This window comes from Fulmarus glacialis, unplaced genomic scaffold, assembly GCF_000690835.1.
Source record: "Fulmarus glacialis isolate BGI_N327 unplaced genomic scaffold, ASM69083v1 scaffold32927, whole genome shotgun sequence".
Lineage (NCBI taxonomy): Eukaryota > Metazoa > Chordata > Aves > Procellariiformes > Procellariidae > Fulmarus > Fulmarus glacialis.
Window position 1 is genome coordinate 12,965 of NW_009221853.1, and position 20,132 is coordinate 33,096.

Below are 20,132 nucleotides of genomic sequence, written 5' to 3' on the forward strand. Positions count from 1 at the left end.
GGGACATGTGTCAGCGGGTGCGTGTGCATGAGCGCAGCCCGAGCTGCGTACTTGTTTTAATGTAATCTGGCTGTTACTCAGAAATACAGCAGTGGAGCAAAGGAGCACAGCTTAGTGATGATCCTAGGTCTGCAGAAAATGCAGCTTGAGCAGTACCTGGTTATGCTAGACCTTTTATTTTCTTGCAGGCTGGATAGGTGATATCTGAATTGTAGCAGGATAGTTAAATGTTTATAATGAAGTATAAACCCCATGCACAACTGTGGACAGAAAGTGTGCTGCTGGCAGTTCAATTGCAAAGGGTGAGCAATGTGTTTTAGAGTCAAAATTAGTACCTGGACACCCCTCAGAAAATTTTGCTTGCATTTTGGCAAGAATGTTGGCTCCATCTTGTCATGACCAGGTAACATCAGCCCCCCCCTTATTAATTCTTTTGGAGAATTGCTTTAAAATTAGTTTAAAAAATTAGTTTTTTTTTTAAACCATTTTAAACCATTTTAACCATTTTTAACCGTTAGTTAGAAAAACTAATTTAAGTAAGTATTGCATTGGTGAATTGCAGGAAGCAGTCAGAGATTTGAATCTAAATGGTTCTCGCAAAAAGGAGGTGGTGCTATGGACACACACACAAATACAAAGTTTTACTTTAGATGGTAAAGTGTTCTGAGTAAGCAACAATCAATAGGCATGCTGGGTTAGCTTGCCAAATGCTTTCACGCTCCATAAATTGATAAGACACAGAAAGTACCTCTTCAGGTTAACATGAGGTTTGTTCTCAGTTAATAGTTTTGGTTTTTTCTGAAAAAAGAAACACCCTCTACCTAAATGCAGAATCTTGCAAAATTTTAAAATAAATGCCAGCTTTTCTTTTTGTTTTTCTTAATAATTGCCTAGTGTTTAGAGGAGGTATAAGAGCACCTGCTATACTGGAGGTACTTTATTCAAGGGAATGATAGTGTGTAAGAGGCCGGACACTGCACTGCCCATCGCTCCAGGAGTAGTCCTGGGTTTCCGAAAGTGGCAGCCCTTCCCTTGCACTCCAGCACGTAAGTCAGTTTGGGATTTTGCAAGTCTAGCTGTCGTTTTTTTGAAAGACATCTATGAGAAATATCTTTGCCATGCCAGAAGACTGGAAATGTACCTGAGCCTTGAGTGAGTCCACCAGACCTGGCTTGGTGATATGCCTTCTTGTCTTTGTCCTCCTTGTATACGTTGTAAACATGCACAGATTGTCTTCCTCTTAATTTTATGGAGAGATGGCTCAGTTAAAGAAATTATTACAATACCATAGCAATGGCAATTTCTGCAATAAGACTACATTAGTTTATTATCTTTCAGTTGACAGATTGTATCCAAAGCTCTTAGCACAAATCACTGAACCTTGAATAAGAAGATTACTTAGTTGGTCAAATGTCCTGTGAAGCTGAAGAACAAAAAAGATCATTAAACTCTTCCCAAAATCTACCATGTGCACTCCTTCTGCAACCATTTTCCCCAAATACTCTGGGCATGGAATTAAGGAAAACACAATGGTAGGACACATGAAACTTTAATGAGGAACACTAATCATGCAATATAGGTGCTCAGATCTATCCAGAAGTAGGTTTGCTCATGCAGTGTTAGGGGGAAATGATGAAGAGGAGAGAAGAGGCTCTAAGGTTTACAGATGTCTGGAGAACAAGAAGGCAGCATCCCAGATGAGTGAAGTGATTTGTGGGAAACATGGCCACAATGGGGAAAAAAAAAGGCAGAGAATAGGATTGTTTAGCAGAAAAGAAGTGGAGCAGAGAAACCGACTCTTAACTTCAAGAGCAAAGAAAGAGCAGAAGAGATGAAAAAGTGATGAGGAAGAAGAAAAGGGCTATTGAGTCCATAAGAAGCTGTGGAAACAGCCAAGGACTGAAACCTGGGAAGGAATATGGAGAGCATGGAGAGCACAGTGATTAAAAAGAGTGGTGATGAGCCAGGAGAGCCATGGGGCAAAAGCCAACAGATGATGTCCATCCATGCTTCTGGAATTGGTTCTTGAGGAAAATCCTTGGGCCTCTCATTAGGGAAGATCCAGGGGACAGAAGCATTTCTGCAAGCCAGGGGGGCTGTTGGGTAGGGGGAAATCAAGGCTGAAAGGGCCCAGGGGAGTATTTCAGAGTTTGCTTTTGACTACTCAGATAGGAACAGGTGATACTGAGTGATTCTCAACACAACTGCTCCAGGACAACTAAACCAGGCTGGAAAGATGCTCAGAGAAATACGTGTTCAGGTGAGTTTAGAAAGAGGCTGATGGCACACTGAGATAATGAAGAGATGGAGGTGGCTCAGGGATAGGCCTTGTCAGGATGAGGTGACAGTGCTAGGCACAGGGATGCAATCACAGAAAGTGGCTTTAAATCAAAGGACAGACTACTGTGAACATCTGGGGAATCAGAAGTGTGGGACTGAGCATAGGCACCATGGGTAAGAAGAGGTCAGGCCAAGACATCATGAGAAGAAGCTGGGAGAGACTGTTGTAGTCTCAATGCACACAGCAGAACAGTGTAAAGAGGGGTGCAACATCGGCAGGCACAAGACTGCAGCAAAGAGGAAGCAAGTACTTGTATTCCAGAGACCAGCAACAGGGTTGATCATACAGGTGTTTTACTGGTCATAAGAGGAGTGGCCGTAGCTCTCTGTGGTGGGGCTGCAGGCACAGAACTGCACTAAGGTTTTGACGGTGTTGGGGCACACTGCAGCCTTCGCCTCCTCCTTCCCTCCTTGTGGGCAGAGGGATGCCTAATGTTCATTTCCTGCAGCGAGGTTGCTGCAGTGATGGTATTTTTAACGGGCATGGCCTCTCCCTTTGAGGCAACACTGCAATTTTCAGTGTTTCCAGCTTGTTGCTCAGTCTGAAGTGGATGTAAGCTTGCTCTTTGGATCATGTGTATTCCAGTTGCGAGTTCACAGAAGTGGTAACACTTCGAGACCCTGAGAGTCGACTCTGGGCCCCTCTGTAAAATAAATCGCTTTGCTATGTAAGTGCCCTCACCTGACGAGAAGCATGCCATGGTGAAAACAGTGAAGTTTCCTATCTATGGACGATTTACCCTATCTCAGGTCTTGCAGCTTCAAAGAAAATCAGCTGTTTAAAGCATAAAACAAACAAACAAAATCCTCCATGGAAAAAAAAATTTATCATCTTTGGTAGCCTAGAAAAAACCTCACAGTTCTTTTCCCTTTTCCAAAGCAATATAATGAAGTCCATCCTTTTCTCCCACAGAGGAAGCAGAGATAGAAAGCTGAAATGCAGTTGTATGTGAAAGCCTTTGGCTTATTCTTTAGCTCTGTGACTCACTAATCAGCCTCACGTTCACAACTGCCCTCTCCTTGGAGTGCAGAGAGGTGGTCTGACCTAAACCTTCCCTCCTTAGTCTGTTTCCACCTTCTGTTGCAGATGGAAACTGTGTTCTCTAATGCTTACTAAGGCCAGGTGCCTGGTTAATGGCCTTTGGCTGCATGCACATACAGATTCCCCTGGCTTCGGTAATTTGTGCTTCTGGTTTTAGCTTTTAAATCCATCATCAGGGCTGGCATGGACATCCTGGCTTATCCAGAACTACTCAAGCTCTGTGCCAGCAGTATCACTTTTGTAAAGCACCTTGAGATGCATGCCATGTAAGAAGCTGTAAATATCCTGTTGGAGTAATCTGGAGCGATAATCTGGACTGTTTGCAGTCTTACTGTTTGCAGTATGTAATGGAGGACATACGTTCTGCCGTTACATCCTGCTTTGCAGCAAGTTAGAGCCTATAGATTTATTCCTGCATTTTTGGTGTTAAGCTGCTTCTGTTGCATCAGCAGAAAAGGAACCAGGCTTAGAATACTACACGCATGACTTACACCTTCAGGGATATTCACGTACCCTCTGTGCCTCTTGTTGTTGGAAGGCGTCCCGGGAATAACATCAGGGATTAAAAAAATTCCGGTCTGTTACCTCACTGCAAAATGTGGCATGGGGTACTGGCTGCTTCAAGGGAACAACCCCCTTCCTTCTGCCTTCCCCTGGGAGAAGAATAGGATCAGGCCATGGAGATACCCCTCAACTGTCTTCAAGTGCAAAGATCTGAGCCCAGACAGCTGAAGTCCCCTCATGTTTGCAGATGCCACCCTCCTTGCCCACTTTGAAACGGCAGGCTCTCCAGGCTTCCTGCGCCGAAAGGACTGATCTCTGCCCTCCAGGTAGCTGGCAGCTTGGCGAGGAAAGACAAATATTGCATCTTTAGAAAAATGTTGCAACTAAAATGAATAAACCTGCCAATGTCTGCAAATGGACCAGTTCAGTAGCAGTAAATACTAGATATGTTAACAATAGGCCTAGTAGTAAATACTAGAAAACAACAATGAAAATGTCCACCTCTTTATTTGATGGCCAAAAAAGGTCTCTTTTTCATCAGGTTGCCTCAGGTCTGGGTGGTGTTTTGGTACAGAGAAGCAACAGGCCATTAGGGAAACTGTCATGGCTTGGAGAGTGAAATCCAGCAGCTCACTGATCAAGTTGCAACCATCGTCCATACAGTTGTGCAGAAACCAGGAGGTGGCACGAAAACTGATCTGCCTCTTTGGCCGGTGGATGCCTGCATGTTAAAATCCCACTTCATGAGAGATTTTAGCCAGCTCCACATTCACCCTGTGCTGCCAAGGCAGCAAGATGCTGATGGGTTTGGGAGAGGGGCTGTAACTTAGTTTTGCTGCCAAGCCCTTGACAATGGCCCTGGGAAAACCATTCCCCCTGGGCTGGCTACCCATCATGGCAGAGGAGCTGTGAGCAGCCTCCTGTTTTCACTTGCGAACTGGGGGGGGATGTGTGTGTCTGTCTGTGTCTGAGATGTGTTGTGTGCATGGGAGCATGTGAGCCCCTGCTCTACCAATTGTCAGTCAATACATTTAGCAAGAATGACACTATCGTACTTCAGAAGGGGAAAGTGCCTTTCAGTTTATGTCATATAAATCTGTGACGTATTTGAATGGCGCCTTGAAAGTCATAAGGCAGTGATTTATGATGCTTTTTTATCTAATGATGTAACACACCCAAGAACCTTACCCTTGAACCACAGAGGAACAAACTTCAAATTATTTCCTCTTCATCTGTATTACATCACTCTCTTCATCGGCACGCTCTCTGCTGAAAGATCAGCATTTCTGAGCAGAAGTCACCGAAACCGAGAACCTCTTAGCTAACGGCCTTCATGTGGTGTGCCGCTATGGAAAAGGCTTATTTCTCCTGCCTCCCACCCCGGTGAAGGAGTAGAGCAGACTATCGCTGTCCTCTCGGTCCTTGGCAGACCGAGGACTGGGGACGAAGGTCCTCCAGCAATGCAGGCACATGTGTGTGACACCCCAGAAGGAAGCCCTGCATCCTCAGCAGCACGAATTAGATCTAAAGCTAGAGCAGGAAATCCTCCCGACTTACGGTGCAATAACTACTTCAACAGCTGTCAAGGGCACTCAAAATGCATCTACATATAAGTTGTTCTCCAGCACCCTGGTAAACAAGCCCACAACTTGATTGCCTGCTGGACAGCAGGGAACTTAATGCCTGATGCAGGAGGCTATTTAGAGATCTCATACTGTGCCATCGGCTGCTGAGCTAGCACATGTTGCTAAATCTGAGCTGGCAATGCAATTGCAGTAATTCCCAGTTTACCCAACGATTATTCCAATAATAAGACAGAAGGAAGGGGGGTGCTAGGGGTAGGAAATCCAAAACGGCTGCTGCTGTATTTCATAGGGCAGAAGATAAGATTAATAATCTCGTCTGCATACCTTTTTTACTGCAGGCTATTAAAACTACCACTTACTCTTGTGCTGAGTCCAGTACACTGAATATATGTTTTATTTGGTCAGGCCACCTCTTCTAGTAAAAAATAGCCAGTTTTGATGAGCAGGTCTGGAACAGGCCCTTGGATATCTTCTTTGACAACCAGACCCTGCAGTGCACCTTTGTTTTTATAAGATCCATTTCACGTTACATCAAATTTAACAAGCCCAGGAATATGCTTTGATGCCTCCCTTTTTTTTCTCTGCCCAGCACAAACTACCACAATACCATGAAAATGAAGGTTAGTTTGATTTTCTTCTTGCTCCAAACAGCAAATAATGCAGTAACAGATGTTATGGTCACCAACCAAAATCTTGTGCTGTGATTAGCTATTATTAGCATGTCTCTAATCCCCAGGGGATTAAGTGGTCACCTAAGCATGGCTTCAAGTGTCACCTATGTCTCACATGGACATAAACTAATCTGTTTTGTGGGAAACAGATGAGGTGATAAGTGTTTCGAAGCCCTTCTAATTTACAGAAAACACTGCAGTTCGTTCTCTTTCAACTCCCCGTGTCAGGGTGGAAAAGCACACTTCTGCACTCGGATTCAGTGTCAGGGGAAGGTTCTTTGAAAATCTAGTGGGCATCTAGCCCTCAAAAAGCAGTTGAAGAAGTTACTTTTTATGTCATTCTTTCAGTGGCCAAGCATTTTAAAGAAATTAAATGGGCTTTCTGTTGATTTTCCTTTCACTTCTAAATGAAGTAAATGCTGCTGGTGAAGAAGACGCAAGTCCAAGGAGCGTGTGCCAGGGGAGTTGAAGGTAGGCAGCACAGTGTGCGCAAGGCCATAGGTAATGAGCTGTGCCTGAATTAATAGAGCTGGTTACCTCCACACTCTGGAGGCCGCCAGCCCTGTGCAATCCTTTCAGGGACCCTGCTCATCCCTGGAGCACAGTGCATATGGTGAGCAGACAGCTGCAGCTGAAGGATTAGTTTGGCAAACGGCTTTTTGGCATCTTTCTAGAAAATCAGGCCAAGGGGTCCAGGCAGGACAAGGTAGATCCACATTGCCCAGGACACAAAGCAGCCAGTACCTCGTCGCAGCAGCTGGGTGTGTGCCATCTCCCCACAGCTCCAGGTCTTGGTGTCCCTGGATAAACCCAGCCAAAATGCCCAGGGAGAAGAAGGGGCTGTTGTGCATAACACTGGCCAGCCCCAAAGTGCTCCATCTGCCCCAAAGAAAGCCACTTATAAAGAGCCAAGAGCACAAGGTGTGATGGCACAGCCCCACCATGGCTGGGGAGGGCATGGAGGCTGCACCCAGCCCCTCCATCAGGCGGAGGGGGGCATGCTGCAGCACTTGCTCCTGGTCACCCCCAGCCTGGGAGGGGTGCGCTCACCTTCCTGTCCCACCCACCAGCAGGTCACTCCCCTGTGAACTTGCCCATGCTGCCTTTGAAGCCACGCAGATGGCGTGAACAGGGTAGGCTCAGTCCCTCCACCAGACATGCACATGCAAAGTATCATTGCCTCCCTTTAAAGTGTAAGTGGAAGCTGCACAGAGGCCAAATCAAAGTTTCCTCTGACAGCAAGCAAGGATTTTCCCAGGTAATGGGCAACCCTAAACAAGCTGCCTGGAAAGCAACACAGTTCACACCAGCTGCGGGGCAAAGTTGCGTGCTTCTGTTCAGAAATTCCTGGGTGAGCAGCTGTAAGTGATCTCTGCAGCAAGTCCAACACATCCAGAAGGCTTTAGCCTTACTCTGAATGTCCAGATTGTTGGATCAGTACCAGGAGTTTCAGGACTCCCTGGGCTTACTCTGTAGGAACTATAGAGCCACCTCTAGCAGGTATGTCCAAGGCTCCCCCGCACCCAGCAGCCCACTGGGAAAAGTAACTACTAGTGCTGGCAGCTCCTAGATGAGTGTCTGAAGTCTTAAATTTCCCAGATGAGCCTGCGTAGAAAGAGTAGATGGGCAGCCTTTGCAGTTGCGGAAATTCTTTGGGCACTTGGGGAAATTGTAGGAATGGCAGGCACAGTTTACTACCAAAAATGTTTTTCTAGCCATTTCTGCCTTCTCATCTCTTTGTGCTTTATTGCATCCCCATAGAAGGCTTCTTGGAAGAACATCTGGGGAAGGAGAGAGCTATATAGTATATATGTAACTGGAAATGTTGACAAGGTGGAAAAAGATGTTTCAGTGCACAAGAGAACTGGGCACTCCAGGATTTTGATGTGAACATGAAGGCAAAATCTTATTTTTGTACTTTTTTTTTTCCCCCAGTTGATAATGCATAACATCTTTCTACTCTGGCAAGGATCACCTTAATTTGATGATGCAAATATTGGAAGAGCTAATTATATATCTACCCCATGCAAATTGTGAAACATGAACATGTGCCTATGCAGATGAGTATGTATAGTCCATGAATTTCTCTGGGTAATGCTCTGTGCTTATTCTCCTAACACGTGTTAGAAGCAGAAAGACTTCAGTGAGACAAAGGTGTGGTACAATCACATCAGCAGACTTACTAGCTTTCTGGGCAGATTTTTCCATTATGTAAAAGCTGTGTTTGTATTAGTATAGCAGTCAGACCCACCAGTGTGAGGATTACAGTTGGTTTTTACATAATGGATTATCCAAGATTAAGCGTTTTATTCAGGCACAGGAGCAAAAATAACCAATTAGTGACTTTGCCGATTCATTATTTAAAGGCAGCTGGAGGGCAATTGACACAAAACTCTCCTGCTGACTGCAGCCCAAAGACTGAAGCAGAGTAGTCTCAGAGATCTCCAACGTCTCTACCCCAACAGGTAGGTCTCTCTTCAGCAGAGGTGGGCCAGATGAGCACCTCTCACAGCAGGGAAGGGCAGCTTGCATGGCAGCAGCTGGGAACAGAGTAGCTGCTCAGGTGTTTGGAAGTCCTGGGTTGGTAGCTCGAGCTTGGATGCTGCAGGCAAGTTTCAGGTAACTGTGTTTTATCTTGGCATCAGAACAGGTATTCAGGGTCAAATACTCTGCAAGAATATATACGAAAATCTTCCCAAAGCGCGAGAAACAAATATGCTGGGATATGGATGAGCTGGGATACCTGAGGAGACAAATAAAGCCATGGCCACCTTGTGGCTGTGCTGCAATGGCAGATCAAACCTCCAGAAATTGAATATTATTTGTTGTGTTTGTAGAGGGAACAACACCAACATGTATTTTGCCATTAGAGTAGGCAGTTGGGAAGAGCCTGTTTCGGTGATGAGAACTGGTCGTAAAGAACACAGCTTTGCTGGCTTGAAAGCAAAGTGGACACTCACCATGAAATGATTAGAAACAACATCCTTACAACCTACAGTGCTTTTCCAGAGCTCATCAGAACATTATTCTTCTTGTGAAAACAAAAATTCAAAAAATTTCAAATTTTTATCAATTCTTACCAACCTTATCCAAAGTCTGGCTTGATTTATAATGTAAAAATACCATTAACTGTAATACTACTACTGGCAAGCAAAATATTCTTGCAAAGTAATTGCCACTGATGCTCAGTTTTGGCTGGATTTAGGCTCCACAATGACCCAGTGGTTTCTCAGTGGAGGAGCTGGTAGTCTACGCAGCATGGAAAGAAACTAGTTTTAAAATGAGGGGAATGTATCTGTAGGCACAGCACTAGCTACCCACGTCTACTGCATGAAATAAAACTCCATATTTGCTTTTGTCTTGCAGAATGAAATACGCACAGTATGTTTTCCTGGCCTCGATCTTCTCCACTGTTGAATATAGCCTAGCTCAGACCTGTGCAGTGGAGTCTTTCTCTGTGAAAGACAATTTTGATCCAAAAAGGGTAATTATGGTTACTTCAACTGTGTATGTGAAGAAGCTTCATATATGAACTGTTTTTCCAGGTTATGGGTTGTGTTAATCTAAAGGGGTTCCTCACCAAGAAGTTAACTTCTTTTGTATGCTGTCTCTCAGACACTGTTCCTGTACTTTGCTTTTCTCACTACTGTTTAACCTTCTGAGCATTATGGTAAACCTCGCCTTGAAAGTCAGGGATGTTATTCTGTTAGACGTCATCTTCTGTTAGCTCAAAGCTCGGTACAGATCTCAGCTTTGAGCGGTCCCGTGAATGAAGCAATTTAGATCCCCATCAGAGAGAAAGCCCAAACACATGCCCTGGGGGACTTGTATCCACCACTCATTCTTGGGAGTCATAGCAAACTGAAAATTTATCTAGTTTGGTATCCTGAACACAGACTGCCTCTTGTTCAAACACAGCATTTAATCTGCCTGCCTCTGAAGAGGAAATCAGGGTTAACTTGGTGTTGGAAAGGTCCAGACAGGTGTGCCAGTACCTATCTTGACTGTCCCTCAGCAAACATCACTTCCAGCTGCAGCTGGCGTGGGGCCAGCACTTCCTCTAAACAAGATTGGCTTTGCTGGAAACAAACCCATGTCTGGGGAGAGCTTTGGGAACATCCCAGTTTTAAAAAGTCGAAGTTTTTCTCAGGCTCATGTATTTGGGAATTACGCACTCTGTTTCAGGCTTAAGCATGTAACTTGCCAAACAGATCTCATTAGCTTCACTGAAGAGTCAAATTTAACCCAGATAAGTTCTGCTTTCCTCAATATTTCTACTAATAACTTTTGAGGGCCTTCCTGTCTGTCAGTCACCTGTTTAGATCTTGTTTTCATTCTACTAGATACTGCTTGTACATTTTCAGGGACTCATTTTTTCCTAGAAATTTCCTTCCCCTTAATCTCATTTCATTTCCCCCTGCTGCTAGTCTCCCCAACACATCCTTTCCTCTTCATAGTGCACAGAGTCATCGCTTTCTGCTTCGCTGGCTAGACTCTTTTCACCGTCAGAGATCAACTGTGGCCCCCAGCAGCCACAGGAGTGTCTCCAGCCAGCTTGCTAAGGTCTTTGTGGCTGCAATTTGGTGTTGTCAGTGGCATCTTCCACGGAAAAGCAGGGGCCTGAACGGGAATAGGGAAGAACTAGCCTGACTCCCAGCAGGCATCTCAGGATGGGAGAAGCTTTCAGTGTGGGGTCACTGTGATAGGAACGTCTCACATGACAGCGGGTACATGCACACAAAATTGCAGAGCTGCTAGACCCGCTCCTCCTGGCACAGAGGCAAGGGTTCATCAGACGGCGTAGCAGGACCGGTGTGCTATGTACCCACCCAAACTCAGACTTTCTCCGTAGGCCAGGCAATAGGTACTTAAAAGGGCACTATGTTTACAAAAATGCTTTTGTGCTAATCTTGTCGTGGTGATTAATCCAGATATTAATAGTCTTTCATGTTAGTATGCAGGGAAATGGTATGCCCTGGCCAAGAAGGATCCGGAAGGCCTTTTCCTTCAGGACAACATCTCTGCTGAATACACCGTGGAGGAAGATGGCACAATGACAGCATCTTCCAAAGGCCGAGTGAAGCTTTTTGGGTGAGCTCTCTTGACTTTCAGCTCTAGCTGAGGTACTAGAGTAGGGGGACACGGATGGTGATCTGTCCTGAGCACACAACACGATGGGTTTTCTTCATCAAAAAGGGAAGCTCAATCAAGGTAATATGTTAGAAGCCAGAGGTTAGACATTTTTGAGTTGTGGGTTACTTCTCAGCCTGGCTCTGGTCTGTGTCCATTACAAACTACTGCATAAAGTCAGTTATAAAGTCAAATCCTGAATGACAGAGAGGTTAGGTAAATGAATTGCAACCAATTCGTGCGAGGACCTAGCGAAGTGAGAGGAGCTAGCGAAGCCTGTTGGGCTGCGAGGGCAGGACAGCTCTCACTCCGCTGAGAGGTTCAGGGGAAGGAGAGCAGTGTAACTGAGCATTACTTTCACAGATCTTTCAACACAGTGTTGGATGGACTTCTGAGGAAAACATGTGGTTAACTCTTGGATGCCATTGCAACGCCTGAATAGACAGATGGAAGGAAGCTCAAGAGTTTTGCCTGTTGGTCATGGTTACTATAAGGAATTACAGCATATAAAGGGATTAAATAGCTTTCTGGGTGTAGGAAAGAAAATCTGGGGCTTCCAGTAGGCTAGCACTAGTTCTGTTGTGCATTAACTACCAAAAACTGTCTAACTGCATGAATAATAGAGTAGAGCAGGTGGCTATGAACCTGTTAAGTCTTAACAGCACAGCACTCCAGGGTATTTTGGGATAGGGCAAACGAAGCTTTGCAGGCATGCCACCCAGTGTGGGTGGAAAGATTCCTGAAAGGACTTTTAGAAACCAAGTGGGCACTCAAGGCTCTAGGAATTAATTTCTGCAATGGCAGGGTAAAGGGGAAGCACAGCCTGTGCAAGGAAGGGAATGAATACCCTTCCACTGTTTCACAAATCCAGGTAACGCTTGACAAACTGTGCTAAGACGCAGGTGGTATTCAAAGCAAACAGATGCCAATCAGAGAAGGGCATTAGAAGAAATGGATAATGAAGATAGGCTGTTCAGGCACTGACAGGGTTCCCACAGCCTGTGTGAAGGCCTTTAACTAGCTTGGACAGCAGACTGGCTGTAAGTATTTCAGTGCTTGTGACAGAGGTCCTTGTGCCAATAGAGCTAGGGAGGGTTAGAGAGAGGTAAGCCAACTCCCCGCCTCCGCCTGGGGACACAGCAAATGAGCCCAAATGAGCCCAAATGCAGGTCAGCTCACTCTGCAAACTGCTAGCAAGGAGCCAAGAAATGACATCCATCATTTTGCTTGGTGGCTGGCTGCTTGTACAGAAATGGGTGGTGAAAAGCCTGCTGAGCTGAAGGAGGGTCAGGGCACTGCCCCAGCCACAGCATAGTTGCACAGCAGAGGGGGGGGACCAGACAGCAGCAATGCACTGTCAGTGATGGGGGAGGTGTCACAGATTTGCATTACTTAATGACAAACAGTGACTTTGTATTAAGAAAGGCCCTGCCCATGCCTGAGGCAGGTGTGCTGACCCGCAGCCTGGTTCTTGCCCGAGTCCTGAGTCAGGGACACCCATTTGAAGCTCACATGCCGCAGGGTTTTACCTTCAGTCTCATGGATCTCGTTGCAGGTTCTGGGTGATCTGCGCTGACATGGCTGCTCAGTATACAGTACCTGACCCAGCCACTCCAGCAAAAATGTACATGACCTACCAGGGCCTGGCCAGCTACCTCTCCAGTGGTGGTGAGTGAACTTCTCCAGCCCCCTGGTGCTAGTCGATAGCTTACAGCTGCCCAGACTTGTGTGTTCCAATATATAAGCAGGAAAAACAGTTCAGCTCAGATTGCTCCAAGTAGAGGTAAAGCATCCTTTTTTGGGGGGCCGCTTTATCCAAGCAGTGCTTTTTATCTCCACAGAAGGGGCAGGATCCAGAGACTCCCCAGAGACCCTACCTATGCACCATATATATTAACAGGGAGGATGCAGCTTAGAGGCAATGGGCCACACACACAGATTTTGTACAGCCAAGTGGGGTGCTGAACCTAGGGAAGCAATACTTCCTGGACCCCGCAGTGAACATTATAAAGATGCTGAGAGTCAGTCGTCCTTGCACTCCTCGTAGCTAATAGGAGGCAACATGTGGACCCGCATCTGCGCTCCAGCAGCAAGGCGCAGTTCTCTTCAGACAGACACAGCTGGACTCAACAAAATGGAGCTGTTAACTGAAGTCCCCCTTGCAGAAACTGCTCAGTTATGCACCCTGCACACCTCATACTTTGTGCCTGAGTCTTCTATAGCTGTGGGACTCCAGCTGTGGAAGTTGGGCAGGACTTGGCCTGCTAACGTGTAAGAGGTACATTCACTTAGTACTGGCAGGTAAGCCATACCAAAATGCACTTACTTGAGCAAGGCTGGAAAACAGGAGGCATGTTTTGCTGAGGCTTCTTGCATAGGAAATGTAATCTGTATGGCCAAAATTTAATTTGTATGCCCCACCCAACATAGAGCTTTTTTTTGTCATTGAAAACCTGGAAAGCCCTAGTCCTCCTAATATTTCTAGCCTAAGAAACCAAAGGTGAAAATGCACTGAGCATCATGGGCAACAGCATGGTCTCAAGATGCCCTGTGCTTGTCCCAGTTCCTCACTTCATGGTGTGGAGATAAGCCGGATGTGGGAGGTGACTTTAGATCCTTTGGGAAGCTATCCCTGCCATGTGCTGAAGTGAGGCATCTCCCTGTGAGTTAACTAGGTCCACTTCTGCTCTGTTTTGCCCACCATGACAAACACATGTGTTCTGATGTTTCAGGGGACAACTACTGGGTGATTGACACCGACTATGATAACTATGCCATTACATATGCCTGCCGCAGTCTAAAGGAGGATGGCTCCTGTGATGATGGCTACTCTCTGATCTTCTCACGCAACCCCCGTGGCCTCCCCCCAGCCATTCAGCGCATTGTGCGTCAGAAGCAGGAAGAAATCTGCATGTCTGGCCAGTTCCAGCCCGTGCTTCAGTCAGGTACTTTGGGCTAATTAGCAAACTCACTGAAATGGCTGCGCTGGCAGCTTGTAGAGTAGGTGATCGCATTTGCTGTAAATGCAACAGAACTGTAGCAAACTAAGTTGTACTCTTTTAGCAACTTTTTAAAAATGTTATATCTAATAAGAAAATAGCTTCAAAGGGAAGTCCATGCAAGAGGGAGAGCTTGTTACAGGGTGGTTCTGCAGCCTTAACTTTGCCCTTATAGAAATCCTGTGTGCTGAAACTGGCATGCTACCAAAGTAAGATCAGCTTTGTTACTTTAATAGATAGGGATAGGGACGGGTGTAACAACCTGGTGTTTCTGCACTTGGAAATGCTTGTCTTGGCCACCTGGATAGCAGCATCTTACCTTAGGTCTGTGCACTGTCCTCCAGGAAAGGAGAAGAAGCTGCCTCCAGGAAGGAGCACCCTCACTCTTCTTAGCTCCACCATGGTTTCTGTTCTGGGCAGTCTGAGTAGCAGAGACGAGGGGCTCTGAGCAGCGGTTCTGACTGTGTCTACTGGTAGTGGGAGTCAGCAGTTGCGCCACATACATGCAAACAGAGCATGTCTAAAGCCCATTTTGAGAGACCTTTCTTTCTGGAGGCATGGGAGCTGATCTTCTAGCTCATGTGCTGTCCATGAGATAGGCAGATAATTTTTTAGGGCTATGCTGGAGACAGAAATTCCTCTTTGTTGGCAGCTGAGTGCCCACACCCTTCACACGCACGCTGCCTTGCCTGGAGATTGGCCCTTTACTGAGCCAGGCCTGAGGAGCTGGCCTGGGGGATTGCCACAGTAACAAACGTGTCCTGCACTGCTGGGCAAGAAATAGCTGCTAAAACCTTCTGAACGGCACATCATTGTGTGAGCCAGTCCTCCACCACAGAGCAGGTGCTGGCATCGTCCAAGGTTATGGGACTGGTAGAGCATCCCTGCCCAATGCCTCTCTGTATTGCTTACTGTAGCAGAGGGAGGGTAGCTGGTTTGTGGGCCCAGGTGCTCACGTAAGCTGAAAACTCATGGCTAGCTGGGACTAGCAAAGGCCTGCAAGTGCTATACCAACAGTCACAGAGCAATGCAAACAGCAACTTTTGCACCCCCCGCATCCTAATCTTGGACCGTGATTCAGAAGTACCCTGGGAAGGCTGTAGCTACAGCTTCACCAACAACTAAAAGGCTGTTAAAGTACTTTGCAAATTTACTTACAAGGACTAAAGTTTACTTTTCTTTCTTTCCAGGGGCCTGCTAAAAGTACACTGCTGATCCTATCCTTAAGCACTGAAACCAGACCTCTTGGTCTTGAAGTTGCCACTCAGCTAATGAAAAAAGAAAATCATAGTATGGACTAGTGTGTTTTTCCTGAAAAACACATGAAAATGTTGGGGGTTTTGTAAACTGTGCAATGGAGTATCAATATTTGACTTTTCAAGGGAATACCTAACGTGGCATTTGTCAATAAATGTTTTTAAAAAAAACACCTCTGGAACTGTTTTTTACCTGCTGTCCTGTCGGGGAGCAGGAAGAGTGGGGCTGGTCACCGAGGGGAGGGGAGGCGGCAGCCAAGGGTGGCCCCAGCACAGGCGCGGCAGTGTCCCTCCCCGGGACCAAGCAGGGGGAGCCGGGCAGGGGTGGTGACAGGGACAGGTCCCCTGACAGTGCTGATTGTCAGACAAATGCACGGTGACAGGGCAGGTCTGGGGTTCACCTGGGGAGTCCAGCTAGCGAGCAAGGGCAGCAAGGCACAGGGCAGGGCACAGGCATGGCTGCGAGGTGGCCCTGGCCAGAAACAGGACTGGAGAGTGGGTCGGAGGCAGAGCTACCTGCAGCAAGGCTCCCGCGGGGGCAGGGGCCTGGGCTGAGCTGAAGAGGGTTTGTGGACCATGGGCAAGGGGTATGTGGGTGGAGGTCCCAGGTGAGGCTGCGCAAAGCACCGAAGGCTTGTGGGTGCCTGCAGGGCCCTGGCATACACAACGTACCTCTCCCACCAACATTTCTATCTAAATTCTGAAGATAAGAAATCCTCTGGAACAACAATTCTGAGATGAGGCCGATGCTGCCTGGTAGTATCTTGTGGTTATTTCTGGTATATGTGAATATTCAAAAGTCTGCACAGAGTATTTCTAATTAGCCCCTGAATCACAAATCCAATAAAGCAGATGTTCCTCTCAATAACACTGGGACATTGCTTTAAATGAGCAGTAACTTGCATTTCTAATGGCATAAGCAGTAATTTACTCCCCACTGCCTTCATAATCCGGCCTCCAGCATCTGAGAGGTATAGAACTGAAAGATACAGAACTGACAGGTTTTATGGCCAAGTATTTCGTAGATGATAGCGGGAACCGAAAGAACAGTATCACAACTCCATGTAGAAAAAGGGTAACCTGAGTCAGCATTTTTGACGTATATTTCCCTCTGCTCTTAGTAAAATCACATTCACTTTGAATGTTTCCTATGAATAAAACTACCAGTCCACAACACCCCCAGCACTCTGCTGAACAAACACATATTTTTACAACTCATGATTACCAAGCATAGAGGGAAGACCAAGCTGAACAGCCCCTACTCCTGAGGCTTTCAAAAGGTACGTGGCCAAGGTTGATACTGAGTGAAGGTCTTCACAGCATTACACTATAAAACAGCTTCTGCAAGATGCTTGCACAGTCTTACCTACAGTATCCAGTGATTATCTACTGCACCTGCTGGAAGGAGCATAAAAACCACTGACTAAAGACTCTTCTCCAAGGCCAGAGACATTAACCCAAGGATGCAGGGAAGTCTCTCAAGCTTGCGTTTCCCAGGATTTCCAGGCGGGACTCCTAAGGCTCTCAGCCAGCATTGAATTAAGGTGTTCTTTGCTGTTCTAGTCTAAGGAAAGCTTCCCTGGCAGGGAACAAGATGGTGAAACATCTAAAGCTAAGGACAGAAACAGAAGAGCAGCAGCAGGCAATCAAAAACCACATAGATAGAGACTATTGAGTGTTGAAAAAATATCAGCCTTTCGTGCTGGACTAAGTGCAAGGTCAGTGCATTGATTGAATGTTCACCACTTGCCCCCCTATCCCATGAAGAAGTATTGGGGTGGAAATCTGTGAACTTAGGACTTGTATGACAAGTGATTAGACAACGCTAACCCTTAGCTGAAGGAGCCTGGCATTTGGCCAGGATATTCAGACCAATACTACCAGATCTAGAGAAGTGGGATTTTTAATGTCTACGGTTATAATAACTGTATGACCAGAGCAGATGGGAGTTCTAGCAAGAAGGATCTATAATGCAGGACCAAGTGCATCCTTATTGTGCTTGCTATAGTCTGTCCAGGTGAGTTAGACAGTGAAATCCCTCCTCAGCCACACAAGGTTGTGCCTCCAGGTTCATAGGACGACAGTGGTGATTCTGGGAGAATACACCATGGAGTTTATACATGCCCCAAGGAATCTGCCTTGTTCTTGGAGGAACTGGGGGAACACGTTCCCATCAGGACCGCATGCAGGCCCTCATCATATGATCTGGTGAGTTAATAAACAGATGGGAGTTAGCTCATATCCATTTCTCTCCACTGACTGCAGGAAATGTGAAAGACGAGGTAGGGTAGCGCAGGCAGCTATGAGTGTAGTCTGATCTGATTTACACTTCTCTTGTTATTCCCTTGAGTTCAACATAAAACATCTAGGGTATGTCTAGAGGCAGACACACTTCTGTCTGCTGCTTGAGCCAGCTGATGAGAACCAGTCTATTACTCCTTTTTTTTGTGCATGTGTAGGTCCCAAGTCATAATTTCTGTCCTGCACAAACTTTCCACTAACAAGAGAAAAGAAAAAGCTGCTTACAGGTGAAAAGGACTGTTGTTTTGTCCTCAGGAGGTCCTTTAGCGCTGGCAGAAAGGCTACGACTGTGCAACAGCAGGAGGAACCCTGCAAGGATATTGTCCTTCACATGCCAGTGAACCTCCTCCCAGCAAGGACACTGCAAGTCCTGAGATCTGACGCTATGATACCATGTTGAGTTAGACCAGTTTTCCCTGGGCTGTGGTAACTGAGGCGATCTATGCATTTAAGTTCCTACTTCAGCCTTGAAATTTCTTATGCTCACACTCCCTTCACGCTTCATTTTTATGTAATGTAGGAACTTGCACCAATCAAGCTATCTTTTATATCTTGAGAATAGGCTTTACTTCCCCAGATTAAGTTGTTGACACAAGAGTTTTGAGCAGTTTCCAGAACACAATGATCAGATCCTGTTTTTACAGGGTTCATGTGAAAGATTAAAACCTGGTTTTATTGGGTGGCACAAAAGATGGTAACAAATGCAGTATATACACAATTAGACAATATAAAACACTCCTTTGAAAGGTTTTTCCCTAGCATCCATTTTAACAAACAGTTGCAAAAGTGTTACATAGCCTCAGAAGCTTTTGCTTGAAGAGCAGGCAAACAATCTCATCTTGCAGTTGCGGTTAGATTTTCCTATTTGGATTTATGGCCAGCAAGAGAAATACCTGAGAGCTCTGGAGTCTTGCTTTGGTTCTGATGCTACAGAACTACTAAGCATCTGCTACTCACACTTAGCGCTATGCACATCTGGCACTCCTGAAATCTGGGGGCGGGGGCTGATCACTGCCCGGTAACGGAGGAGATTAGTAGAATTAAACATGCAATTTGGGAAGCCCTATCAGACAGAGTAAGTGACAGATAGTTACAGAAAACTCAAGTTTCAAGTATTAAATAGCATTTTTCTGCAGACATTAAATTATAAAAAAGACAAGGGCAGTCCAAAACTTCCGTACCTTGTTGGAAATAAATTCAAGCATGGAAATACCAAATTCTCTTTTCTGCTGCAATTGTTTAGCCTTGCTCATTGCCTAAAGGAATAAGTTTATACCAAAGTAGCAAAGAAGATGAAGAAGAAAAAACCAATCTTGCTGAATATTAAAACTTGTTTCTGAACAAGACAGTGCACCATTTTTGGTTAGCTCTGCTTTCCATGCATATTTGCCACTGCCAGGAAAATACCTGAAAATGCACTGTGCCTTCCACACTTTGGATGATGTTTAATATAAAAACCCTAAAAGAGGGACCTAGTGACAGATTTTCAAAGTGGCTGGACTTGACCCTAAGAAACTGGATTTTATTTGCATCTACAACATGTTAAGCTCTGCCCTTGCAAATAACATTTCTGCTTTTTTGTGGCTTCAATAAGCAATACAACAATATATGAAATTTTACCTTGAAACTTTAGAGAAAACAGCACTCTTACTTTGCTTTTTACAAGACAAAAAAAGTAAGCATGAGAATTACAAACCACTTCAAAGAGGCAGCTGCAAGCCTCATGTCTGTCACTGCTGAGAAGCAGAAATCCTGGGCCAGCAGAACTAAAATCTTCTAAAAGATGGTAACTTGCCCTAAAGGAAATCACTTGCCACAGGGACAGACTTCAATACAGTGAAAAACTAAGTGAATCGCCATTCTCTGTTCTGCACTTTTGCAAAAGCCAAACATTCCACCAGGACTCATCAGCTCTGCATCATTTGCCTCATATATGCCATTACTGACCTCAGTTGTGTGAGGTGTAATTTAAATTTGTCTGCTAAATAAAGCAAGGCAGTGATTTTTGATCTATTTTTCATGATTTGCACACCTATACATTTTCTACTACATCCCTGCATAGCAAAATCAATACTCTTCACGACAGCTATGCTTCATTTTTTTTCAAACACCTGTAACTAGTGCATGGTCCTTGGTTTGATAAAGATGCTATATTCTGATTGCCGGTGTGGGAAAATTTGAAAGCAGAAGGCTGCTCAAATAGGACATCCTAACAGGGTAAACTGTTCTCTCAAGCTCCTGTATCCTCCCCTGCTTCAGATGCACTGAAATCTCTCACGGACTTATACTTGAATATTTCTAAA

General features: G+C 45.6%; 1 protein-coding gene across 1 annotated transcript; it reads left to right on the plus strand.

Annotated features, from left to right (window-relative positions):
• Window positions 1-8,550: 8,550 nt before the first annotated feature.
• Window positions 8,551-15,695, plus strand: LOC104079276 (purpurin). Its single transcript, XM_009581263.1, has 6 exons — window positions 8,551-8,608; window positions 9,510-9,627; window positions 11,098-11,234; window positions 12,829-12,941; window positions 14,006-14,218; window positions 15,463-15,695. Exons 2-6 carry the CDS (start codon window positions 9,511-9,513, stop codon window positions 15,471-15,473), a joined length of 591 nt encoding a protein of 196 aa, XP_009579558.1. The 5' UTR covers window positions 8,551-8,608; window position 9,510; the 3' UTR covers window positions 15,474-15,695.
• The last annotated feature ends 4,437 nt before the right edge of the window (window positions 15,696-20,132 follow it).

What these genes read in the sequence shown, in the direction of transcription:
- LOC104079276 (XM_009581263.1), top strand. Translation starts at nt 9,511, where the DNA reads ATGAAATACGCACAGTATGTTTTCCTGGCCTCGATCTTCTCCACTGTT. An exon ending in GGCCGAGTGAAGCTTTTTGG is followed by an intron (nt 11,235 to 12,828) that starts GTGAGCTCTCTT and finishes ATCTCGTTGCAG; the next exon opens with GTTCTGGGTGATCTGCGCTG. An exon ending in CAGCTACCTCTCCAGTGGTG is followed by an intron (nt 12,942 to 14,005) that starts GTGAGTGAACTT and finishes CTGATGTTTCAG; the next exon opens with GGGACAACTACTGGGTGATT.